This window comes from Squalius cephalus (genome assembly GCF_949319135.1).
Source record: "Squalius cephalus genome assembly, chromosome: 14".
Taxonomy (NCBI): domain Eukaryota; kingdom Metazoa; phylum Chordata; class Actinopteri; order Cypriniformes; family Leuciscidae; genus Squalius; species Squalius cephalus.
In genome coordinates this window covers 28,008,493-28,020,690 of record NC_137135.1, presented here as the reverse complement: position 1 = coordinate 28,020,690, position 12,198 = coordinate 28,008,493, and the positions used below count along the sequence as shown (strand labels likewise).

At 40.5% G+C, this 12,198-nt stretch overlaps 2 protein-coding genes across 10 annotated transcripts in view; one reads left to right on the top strand and one right to left on the bottom strand.

Moving 5' to 3' along the window:
• rapgef2b (Rap guanine nucleotide exchange factor 2b) overlaps positions 1–7,120 on the top strand; it is a 101,371-nt gene extending 94,251 nt beyond the window's left edge. For 3 of the 9 annotated variants that reach the window (XM_079892240.1, XM_079892239.1, XM_079892241.1), the window contains 4 exons: positions 182–383; positions 1,038–1,489; positions 2,192–2,543; positions 4,624–6,985. In XM_079892240.1, the coding sequence (XP_079748366.1) occupies positions 182–383; positions 1,038–1,489; positions 2,192–2,517 (980 nt within the window). In that variant the 3' untranslated portion in view covers positions 2,518–2,543; positions 4,624–6,985. Of the gene's footprint in view, positions 1–181; positions 384–1,037; positions 1,490–2,191; positions 2,544–4,623 lie in introns of all 9 variants that reach the window. The other 6 variants (XM_079892235.1, XM_079892233.1, XM_079892238.1 and 3 more) reach the window with 4 other exon arrangements.
• Positions 7,121–10,985: 3,865 nt separating this feature from the next.
• Positions 10,986–11,938, bottom strand: LOC307171420 (uncharacterized protein; the record flags this gene model as incomplete). Its single annotated transcript, XM_079893026.1, has 3 exons — positions 11,631–11,938; positions 11,393–11,531; positions 10,986–11,226 (listed from the first exon to the last, which is right to left on the bottom strand). The coding sequence occupies exons 1-3, from the start codon at positions 11,914–11,916 to the stop codon at positions 10,986–10,988; spliced, it is 666 nt and encodes a 221-aa protein (XP_079749152.1). The 5' UTR covers positions 11,917–11,938.
• Positions 11,939–12,198: the final 260 nt, after the last annotated feature.

Genomic DNA, 12,198 nt, shown 5'->3' with positions numbered 1-12,198 from the left:
AGACTCATAATCACTTTTATTACAAATCAGCTGTACATGGTTTGCAGGAAGGTTGATCTCTAGAGTTTGGAACAAAACCTATTAAAGTGAAAAGAGGCAGTTATAGACTGGAGTACCACAGGGGTCTGTATTAGGGCCAAACTGTTTCCTGATCATTTTGTTCTGTGTACTCATTCGCCAGGTTATGGACGAGCTGGTGATTACCTGTCAGACTCTGGCCACAGTGAGATCTCCTCACGCTCCAGTCTGGTGAGCACATCCTCCCTGGACATGGGGCAAGATGAACGCAGGCAGCGGTATGGAGGAATAGCTGTGGAGGGCCATGTTAGTGGACACCGGCTAGAGCGCAGGGCGACAGCTGACCCTGATCAGTACAGCTTGGGGTAAACAACACTCTTTACTTTCTCAACTAATTGGTGTGCTGCATGAATGACCTAGTTAATTAATCGGTCTTTAGGAACCCTGGGTCAGTTAGGTTTTGAGCTCATCTGACCCCAATCGGACTCATTTCTCAGACAATATTTACAGTATTTATAGACATGTTCTTGTGTTTAAAACCAGGTCGTCAGATCACAGTAGAATGGATACATGGTTCTTGATATAAAATTTTTTAAATGCTGCATAGTATTAAAAGTGCAACTCTTGTGGCGGGTAAACCGAAAGACTGAAAGAGTGAAACCAATGCAATGGAGCAGACCATCTGAATGTGTATTAAAATGGATTACTTTTCCAGAGGGTTTTATTATGCACACTGGAAATACCAATACCAAATAAAAATATCAAAGAAAAAGTCTAGATCAGGGCTTGCGGAGTTGCAGAGTTTTGCTTCAACCCGAGTTAAATCTGTTGGAGCAGGGTTGGGACTTAACTCTGCAGGACTGTGGCCCTCCAGGAGCTGAGTTTAGAACCCCTGGTCTAAATTAAGTCATCAACCTTACTAATAAAGTCTCTTATTGGACAACTGGTTGACCATCATGACCTGGCAATGTATTATTACTATTAAACCCTTCTGGATCCTTCTACCTTTCTTTTTTCAGGTCCTACTCATCCATGCAGGACTGCCGGGGTCTGTATGCGGGCCCCACCGTGCTGTCTTCTCCCAGCTCAGAGGAGCTTACCCAGGACCAGGGTGACCGGGTGTCTCTCGACGCTGCTGATTCTGGTCGTGGCAGCTGGACTTCATGTTCCAGTGGCTCCCATGACAACATTCAGACCATGCAACAGGGGCGTAGCTGGGAGGCGTTGGCAGAGGGCGCGGGGCTGTGGGGAAGCAGGGGGAGCTGGGCGTCTGCCTGCTCCTCTTCGTCCTCAGTGGCATGTTGGGGTGAGGACTCTGAGGGCGACACAGGTACCATCAAGCGAAGAGGAGGGAGGGATGTGACCACAGACCCAGAGACCAGCAGCATCACCTCCACCGGTTCAGAAGAGTCCAGACAGCACAGCAGACGCCCCTCGCCCATCACCGCAGGAAACACCAAGGCTGTGATCAGTAAGAATCGCCACGTGAACCTGGTTTAAAGGGATAGTTCACCCAAAAATGACAGTTATCTTAAAATATATTCACCCTCATGTTGATCCAAAGCTGTATGCTCTTATTTTTTTTCCCCATAGAACGCAACATGAGAAGCATCACACACTTTTTGTCCATTCAGTAACATTTAGCTTCATAATGGACAAAAAATCTTCCATAAAATTTCAATTAACTGAAAATCAAATATGGTGCCTTTCATGCCAGGTTGTATATCAAAGTTTAATGTCAAACTTCATGTGTGGTGCCATATTTGACTTGAAAGATGTGTTGGGTGAAAGATTTTCATTTTTGGGTAACTATTGTTTTAAGAGTATCTACACCAAGCTCTATATTCTTTCCTATGTGTTGTTTGTTTCAATGCTTTAAAAGCTGAAGTCGTAATGTTTGCATGAACAGGCTGAAACCATAATCCCAATGATCAAACATACATCTGAAAATGAAACACGGTACAGGTTGAGAAATATATGAACCATAAGCATACACAAACTCACTTTAATTACTTTTTAATTGTCATGTTGAACACTACAAGGTGGAACAACACAGACCACCTACAAAAACAATCCTTCCTGAATCTAGTGCATGTCTGCATGTGTCCGTCCGCGTGTGTGCGAAGCGTTACGGGTATTAAACGGAACTGTGGTGTCCGTCTCCTCCCCCCAGCACGGAAGGACGGCCGTTACCGGGATCCTCCGCCCACGCCGCCGGGCTACACTGCACTGACCATCACGGACGTAACCGAGGGCACGGCTCACTCAGGCAGGAGACCCCCGGACTACACCACAGCCTTGCAGCGCTCCCGCCTTGTCACACATTCCCCCGACTCCCAGCAGCCCCCAGCTGCAGGAAAACCCATCCACTCGCCGGACCCCCGGGGGCGAGAAGAGGAGGAGGCAGAGGAGGTGGAAGAGGAGGGTGAGTGCTTGTCTCCCAAACTCAGAGCTCAGAGGAGGAGAGGTCCACACACAGCAGTTCCCCCCAGGCCATGAGTTACATACACCACCCCAGCAGGAAGGTAAAACATCCCAAAATCCAGTTACTTCCACTCTCACACACTCACACACTCTACGCACACGAGTCACGGTCTCTGCATGCCAGGAGGACAGCTCCTTCACCTGCCCACCATCACCAACCACCAACGCATCTCACACAGTGCATGCGTCGCCACGGAGACAGCCTGCCCCCCGTCGCCGTGGCAACATCCCAGTCATTGCTCCCTGCTCTGCCGTGTGTATTGGCTCTCACCCATCAGTGCTCACAGGAAAATCACTAGATCTGCCATCATAAACGCTTGAACACATGATAGAACCTAAAGTCATGTTTGTGTTGTCAGGTAGCACATGAAATAATGATAGTACTTATCAGCACAAAGATCCTGAATTGAGATGTCATTTTATTAATTTACACATTAGTAGTCTTTTTTTGTTTGTTTTAAAATAAGTATTTCCTGTCCTGTCATGTTTGTCTTTGGTACAGTAATGCCAGAGCATATTTTATTTCCTTATTATATTTAGTTGTCTGTCTATGACTTTGTTCCAAACCCAAGTGCGTTTCCTATAGACAGCATTTTTAGACATCATCAAAGATTATGCTGCCTTGCATTTTGACCGAAATCAAAGGCAGTTATACATGTAATCTTTGTAGGCAAGGTAATCCCAGAATGCATGTGAAATCTTTCTTCCAAGATGGTTTATAGATATAGTGTAGATTTTGTGTATTGGAAGTACAGTATATACTTCTATAAAAATTTAGCAGTTATGGTTTGAGGAGTCACTTATAAGTGATTGTTAATATTTTGCCACTTATGTTAAGCATTTCAAATTAGTCACCATTTGAGATGGGATGCTTTTCACAATTTTGTTGGTCTGGGGCCGTATTCACAAAGCATTTTATCTTACCACTAGGAGTACTCCTAAATCGCACTAAAAGATTTTAGCTAGGAGTTTTCTCTTAAAAGTTATTCACAACGCCTTTCAGACCTACTCTTAGTAAAGAAAAATGACAACTCCTAAACTAAGAGTGAGTCTTCGTTGCTATGGATGACGTCATTACTCATGTACGAGCTTGACTGAAGTGACCACTTTGATTGGCTGATGATTGTAACGTGGGAATGATTCCAAACACCTCCCCTACGATGATGAGTGACAGGTGACAGGTCTGAGAATGCGTGCGCTACACAAGTAGTGCGAAGGTCGGAAGATGATGAATAACTTAATAAATAGCCTACATGAATAAAGAGTAAGGCAAAACAAATAGCCTAGTAGCCTAATGAAACATATGGATTGATGCAATATCTTTGCAACATTATTGAATTAATCTGTCACTCTATGCCTCTGCCTACGTTTGCAAAGAGAAGAACATTTTAATTTGATTCACAATGAAACGTTACAATTAGTTTACATGCAATGAGTAGCCTAGTTTTGGTTGTTGTTGGTGGCGTTATTGCATTATGCCTACAATGCAAAATTGTTCCCTCGCGATTGGAAGCTCTCGACTTCTTTTAATCTGTCCCAGGCTTAGGTGCTACTTTTAGGGCTAAAATGCTTCGTGAATTACTCTTAGTCAAAAAAATGAGTCCTAAAGTTACGAGTGACACGCCCATTATTTTTAGGAGTTGCTCCTAAATTCGCCAGTTAGGAGCTACTTTTAGCCTTAAATTTCTTTGTGAATACGGCCCCAGAGCCCCAAATCCAGTTTACTTGCCCTGCTGTTTTTTTTTTTTTTTGTTGTTGTTTTTGAGTATTCCATTATTTAGTTACAAACCGTGGCTTGCTTATGTCCTTAACATAAGTATCCTTGTGTGTACTAGTGGCAGCTTTTTGCCATGTCGAATTTCAGGTGAAGACGATAGAGTTTTATTCCCATTCTTGCACCTTTGCATTGCATTCGCAGGAAACAGATGCAAATGCAGTTCTGTGCATATTCAATTTTGGAAGTATAAGCAAAGTATGTGGAGTAGTTTCTGTGGAGATAATGAGATCACATTATGTGTCGTCAATAACGGTTCACTTTCACATGTTACTTGGGTTTGGAACAGAGCCTATGTGTAAGAGACTGGCCATGATGCTCACAGAGTTTCTCTCTTCTCCCTCCAGAGGATGAACAGGTGTCCGCTGTTTGAAAGGGGACGACACTGGCTTTTATACGGATGCTGCATTGACTGATGGCCCATATCAGGCCTTCACAGGTCAGACAGACAGACCATCCAGTCTACATCTTGCCGGCACTGCCTCTCTCCCTCCTCAATGATGGAATCTTCTCCCTGCCCTGCCTTAATGCAATGGGGGGTTTGATGCCCTGCATGCTAAAAATACTGTGAAGAAAGGAGGCGAGCAAAAAAATAACTTATTTGGCACTTTGGAGAATGGTAATATGAACTGAACTGAAACTCGAACACAGCGCTTCGACATTCACACACAAGATACAAACTACTGTTAACGGTTGTCTTCAGACAATTTACTCTTTCCTTCTGCTTAAAGGTCACACTGACGTGTTTAGTAGTTCCCCTCTGCACTTTTTAAACTGTTTTTAAGGTGTAAACAGATGCACACAATCAACATTTCAGTCTCCCGATTCTGGACATGCAGTTTGGATGGCTAAGAAGGCTCGACTACAACTTATCACCCCACCCGTTCACATCAGTCCCGACGACAACATTCATATCTGTGTGGTTTAGCATTACAGTATTATATTCCCAGGAGCACGGCTTGAAGGACACCTCTTCTACTGGCGGACTACATCATGATGGAGTTCACATTGATCATTGACATACGTAGCACACCGATTTAATAAGGATGGCGCTTTGTGAGAGGAAACGATGCTAAGCAAAGCCTTAGTGGGTGGTTTTATTGGTTCTTGGCCTTAGTGTGTTTCAAAGCCGTAAGAAAGTATGAATGAAAAAAGCTCATAACAAACGTGATACAGAAATAACAGACTGAGCAAATCTACATCTGGGGGTAATTCAGCCGCCAAAGTCCATTAAAAGTGAACCAGTTCAGTTGCAGGAAGCTTTTAGTGGTGGAGAGGAAATGTACACATTCATCTTCGATGCAGTTTTACCAGTTCAGCGCCTCTAAAAAGTGAAATATAAGCAGAATTCTATAGTTGTCACAACATCAAGCGCCCCCTGTTGGTGAAGGTGAGAACTGAAGGCTACTCAGGCAAATAGGGTCATCCTATTCGGGTGCTACTTCCTTCCTCTCATTAAGTGATGCCATTAAGGAGGTGTGTGAAAAACATTGGTTTTGGTGTTGTTTTTCTTTGAGGACTCAAGTTGTGCATGTTTCTCCTGGAGTGGGCCTTGATCTAAATACCACTGCTGCACAACAGCTTCCACAATCACTCACAGGAACTGAACTGAAACGTGCTTTTGAGACTCCGGTGGGCCGGGAACACGCAAACCCACCTGAAGTCTGCCAGCCAGAGCAGAACTGAACCGGTGGGAGCACGTCACTTTCATTCTTTTATTTTAATCACTGAGTTAAACTGATCACATTGATCAGTAGTTAGAAACAAAAGACTTGAGAAGAACAAAAAGAAGTTTGCAGTGTTTTCCACTGTACCCTGTAACATCACTACTTCAGTGTTTCTTTCTCTAGTTGCCTGTTTGTTCGTTTGTAGGGTTTTGTTTGTTTTTGTTTTTTGGCCCCCACAAATTATTATTATTATTATTATTTTTTTATTTTTTTTATTTTTTTTTTTGTAATGGTTGCGGATAAGTTGTTAATAACAACACATTTGTAACAGTAAATATATCGACCATCTGCTTCCACTTAATATTTTTTTTTAGTAAATATTCACGTTTTGGCAAGCCAAAATGAGTCGCTTGTTTTGCAAAATAAATTGCACAAATTGTACAAGCATAAATAAACAAGGTAAATAGTAGTAGGTAGCTGTTCTGCTACTCTGTTCGATATGTGATGTCAAGTGAGACGTGTACATTTAGCTGGTGAAGATTCACTCTTTTTTTGACTACTTTTACCTGTACGTCTTTTACAAAGACAATTGGTGGAGTATGTATTTGTTCTTATTTTTTTGTGTGTCTTTTTGTTTTGTATTTTTAATACAATAATTGTAAATATTGGTTATATTTTTGTTGAATTGTAGAAATGTATGATGTTTATGCCTCAACATCCAGTTTATATGAAGCTGGGAATCATTAAATTCGACAAAAAATGAATCAACTTAATTTTTAAATGCACATTATTATTATTATTATTATTATTATTATTGTTATTATTATTATTGCCCTTTTTTTTTTGTTTCGTTGGTCCTGCATTTAAGGTTTTTTGTTTTCAAACATTGTTTTAAATGACCTCTGGCACCATCTAGTGTTTGCACAAGAGAAAACATGGAAGTAACTTGAAATGTGTATCTCATACTTTTCTAACTGACAAATGTATGTTGGGGTTAATAAAAGACATCCATATCTATCTGCTGTTCAACAGTTTCTTCTGAGATTTTGACAAGCCAAACTGGATAAGCTGGGTCATTTCATATTATTGAGCATAATGCATCATGAAACTGAACTACTGTAGCATACAGTATCATAGTATCACATTATAGATACACTGGCTGAAGGTGAAAATCTTAGATGACCAAACAACACTATATGGCAGATGTTTTAGGGGTTAGTCCAGGTAAGGTGTTTACAAATGGTGTGGGGTGCATAATATTTCATGTCTAATTATGTATATTTCATCTAATTTCAGTATATTTAGTTTGAAAAGCATTGCCAGTGAGTTGCACTTACCCTAGATCTTAAATTTGTAGTCTGATAATTCATCTAAATAGGATTGCTTTAAAATGTTTTCTCATTCTGTGCTGTAATTTAAAATGTAATAAAACCATTATTAATATCAAATAGAAAGAGAGAATGTTTCTAGACCAAAATATCCGTTTAATGCTCATATAAATCAGAGTAATGCAAATACCAAATTCTTCATTACCTGTGACTGCAGGTCACAGTTAGTCTGCATAGCAGTCACCCCTCTGCCTAGTTAATATGGCTTAAGAAATAAATAATCTGCATGGGCTTCTAACCAAGCTCAGCAAGTCTCTGTCTGACATAGGTAACCATGCTACTTTTCAGAGTATTACTGTCATCTGCGATACTTGGTGGCATTGTCATAAAAAAAGAGGTTCTGAAGCACATCTAATCAGGGTGAATCTTACAAGGAATCATTTCACGACAACTTTTTTCAATAAACTTAGGACAATTCAGTCTGACTTCCGGGCAAACCACAGCACAGAAACAGATACCTTGCTTAAACGGATAGTTCAACCAAAAAAGAAAATTCGCTGTAATTTACTGTACTTACCCTCAGCCTCAGGCCATACAAAATGTCAAAATGCGACATAAAGCTCGTACTCCACACTGCCGTGAATGCGCTCAGGACCGTATGCCGAGGCCGTGGATTAATGTTGTAATAATGCTAAACAACGTTCAGTTTCTTGCACAAACCGATCGTTTCTCTTTATAAGACCACAATCGTCAGGAGTCACGGGTATTCATTTTGCTTTGCCATTTCCCATTGACCAAGCATTATATAAATCACCAAGGATCACAGTTTCAGCTAAAAATCTTTTTGCTGTTCTACTGAAGAAAAAAACGTCAGTTAACTTACATCTTGGAAGAGGAATTTTCATTTTTGTGCTACCTAACCCTTATATTTTTTAATATTATGTTGCGCTGGGTAGGCTGCCTACACCTCCAGGAGTTATGTCATGACTCATGTCTTGTGGTGTTCCTCAAAGCTCAATTTTGGGCCCTCTGTTATTTAACCTATATGCTTCCTATCCACCTTTCCCCCTAACTACTGTGTTTTAGTAGCCTGACGTCGTACTCAGATTCTAGTCAGAATATGAGTCTGATACTGCTCCATTGGGCTGCAATTATGGGGGGTGTTTGGTTTCAACCGAACCAGGAAATAAAATGCCTCTGCACTCAATTGGATAGACCTACAACCAATCAGAGCAACGGAGTAAGTGACGTATGTTGAGCGACGCATACTTAGTTATCAACAGAACTCAACTGCACGCACGCTGGAAGAAGTAGAAGAAGAAGATGAGTGTAAACGATAAGTTCAGTTTACAAGTTCAAAGCACATTTTTCTGTGTCATTAATGAGTGGAAACTTATTTGGGTTTAAAACAACTTGTGAGAGTAAATTATGACCAATTTTATTTTTGGGGGAACTATCCCTTTAATGTTAATAAAAAAACAAAAACAAAGAGAAAATCACTCACTTTCTTGAATGCTTCTGTTCAATACACCTACTGTAGCTGAAAAAAATAAACCACTGTATATTTCATTTGTATATTATAAGTTGTGTATATGTAATGTGTATCTTTGTTCTTAACTTTTAATAACAAAGAAAATAATGACAAAGCTTTTTAACTTCGCCTAGATGTCTGCCATTCTTTTTTATACTATATTTTGTTACCTTGTAAGGCTTTGTTTTTAAAATATGGACATTAGTTTGGCTGTAGTGCTCAGTCACTTGCAAAATAGTAAAACCAACATGAAAAAGAATCATCATAAAATCTTGAATCGTGAATTTCCTGAAAAAAATTGTCATATGATATTTTTGCCATACCGCCCACCCCTACACTCAACCATTTAGGGCCTTTTATGTCAGTAGCAATACTTTGTAATCAATACGGAACTTAATAACCAGTGTAGATATTATAAAATTGGGGTTATATTATTATTTTCTCGAGCTGGTAATAACTCTACCAGCTGCATTTTAGACTAATTGCAACTGGACTAATTGAGGATACAGGATAAACACCTAAAAATGCATTACAATAATCCAGTCTAGAGCTCATGAATGCATGAACTCTCTTTTCTGCATCAGAAAGAGATAACATGTTCCGTAGCTTAGCCATATTTCTGAGGTGGAAGAAGGCCGTTTTTGAAACATGAAATATGATTTTCGAAAGACAAGTTGCTGTCTAATATAACACCCAGGGCCCGTATTCATAAAGAATCTTAACGCAAAGAGTAGCTCCTAGTGACGAAATTCTAAGAAAATTCGTAGAAATGTGGGCGTTTACTCTTAAAATTAAAGAAAAACTCCTAGTAAAGAAAAAAGTAATTCAGAAAGAATCTTAACCCTTAAAAGAGGTCTTAAGGTCAAAATTGTTAGGAGCACGGATGAGGACTTTTAAGAGGCTTAAGAGTTTCTTTAGCAGAGGAGAAAATGGCAGAAAGACGAAGGAGAAGAAATGTGTTGCAGACAATGGATGACAGTGAGTTAATGCGACGCTATAGATTAGATCGTGCAGGGATTATGTTTGTGACTGATCTTATTAGAGACGCGCTAACATCTCCGACACAGCGCAGAAATGCCATAGCGCCAGAAATGAAAGTTATCACTACATTACGATATTTGGCAACTGGGAAAATGCAACAATGCAGTAGTGATGATTTGGGTCTGTCACAACCTTCTGTAAGCAGAGTGATCACACAAACAATTACAGCACTTTCAGAACCTCTTATTGTTTCGCAGTTCATTTCGTTTCCACTGGACATTCCCACCTTGCAGGCTCAAAAAACTGCATTTATGAATATAGCAGGCTTCCCTGGTGTTGTCGGAGTAATTGATGGAACCCACATCCGAATTATTGCACCGTCGGAAGACGAGGATGTTTATGTTAATAGAAAGAGGTACCACAGCATAAACGTTCAAGTTGTTTTCGGTGCAGATTATAAGATTGTAGACATTGCTGCAAAATGGCCCGGCGCAACACATGATGCCAGGATACTGGCAGAAAGTGGCCTGAGACATCTGTTTGAAGGACGTCGTATTCCAGCAAATTGCCACTTGTTAGGGGACAGTGGTTATCCTTGTAAACCATGGCTCCTCACACCTTACCTCCGTCCTGACCAGGGGTCACAGCTAAATTACAACAGGTAACAGTGACAACACATACACTTAATGTGTGTGGACTTCAAATTTAGAGAACAACAAATGTGTTGCAGTAGTATTTGTAGGCTACTCTACTTCCCATAAATAACCTACCATTTTGTTTTGAAAATATCAACTGAATTCTGTTAATTTTCATTAACTCACAGAGCTCACAAGAAAACACGAGCCGTAGTTGAGCGGGGTATTGGTCAACTAAAGAGGCGCTTTCACATTTTGCATGGAGAGGTGCGACTGGCACCAGAAAAGGTCTGCAAAGTGATAACAGCCTGTGCAGTGCTTCATAACATCTGTAAAGCTAGACAAATTGCAGACCCTCCCACGGACAATTAGGCTGATGAAGAGGATGATGAAGAATACCCTCCACAAGGGAGGGATCTGTCCCAAAGTGGGAATCCTTACAGAGCTCAGTTTACTAATTTGCATTTCATGTAAGTTACTGTGAATGTAATATAAAAATCGTGACTAAACAGACACACCTTAGCCAACATTTTCATTAGAAAGATATTATGAAGACACAAAAAAATATTATTTGTTATTAGTTTTATTTTTGAGTAGCTCAATTTTTAGTTTGTAGTACTCCTCCTGTAGATGGAGTACTATTTTCTGCTGCTTTAGGACATCCATCTCCATCTCCAGTTTTTTGTCTACTAGGGATGGTGTTGGAGCAGCTGCGGTGGCAGCAGAAGGCAGGGAATGAGGCGCTTCGGGCTGAGGGTCGCCCACCTGCGATGTCGACGGTCCCCATTCCTCTGCTGAAGGCTCTGTGCTACTGAAAGGAGAAAACATTTAATCTCTGTTATTTAAAATAAATGTAGGCCAATTTTTTTTTTTTTTTTCAGTTCATAGAATGCCAGATAGAAATGGCCTTGCCTATGTTAAATAAAAATGTGTCTTTATATTGTGTTACTTGGCTGTTGGTTTATTAAAATTACCATTTTTGTAGTTCCACCAGCTGAATCATTGAGCTGTCTGTGCCCTCCTTCAAACCGGTGATACTCGTTTCTGAGTGACCTAAGATGTTAAAAACAGTTTGGGCTACTTGGGACAGCTGTTTAGCAGGTGGTCCCCCCCCTAGAAAACAATACAGTGGACCACATGTACAGTAGGCTATACATATATAATTGTTAGAGATAAGTTTGCCAGCGTACAAAAAAGTGTTATAGCACTCACCTGTGTGTGAAGACTCCCGCTTGTGTGCTGCAATTTCCTCTCTGGCTTTTGATTGCAACACATACCAGCGTTTCTCACAGTCTTCATTGGTGCGCACAAGCAGGGGGAATGAACCGTTAATAGTTTGTGCTATACGCTCCCATGTCTGCTTCTTGTCCCGTGCTGTGACACCCGGCCCGAATTTTCCTTTAAGAATGGCCTTGTGTTCCTCCACTAACTGGGCTAACAGTAAACACTGTTCCTCTGTCCAGTTGGGCTTTCTCGCCCTTCTTGGTTTTGATTCCATGTTTGATACATTAAAACCAACATTCAAACCACCACTTATATAGACATGCCATTAATCAGTGTAATTGGAAAGAGTGGAACAATTTTTATCATTCTAAGCCAATCAAATACCTTTTTAGGAAATTAACAGCATGGTAAATAAAAAAAAGGATTTATATACACATATATAATGTGTGTGTGTGTGTGTGTGTGTGTGTGTGTGAGAACGGTCAAATAAGGAAAAATGACACATGTCATTTCAAAGTGAAGGCTTAGAATAGACCCTTTACTTAAAATCACTCTT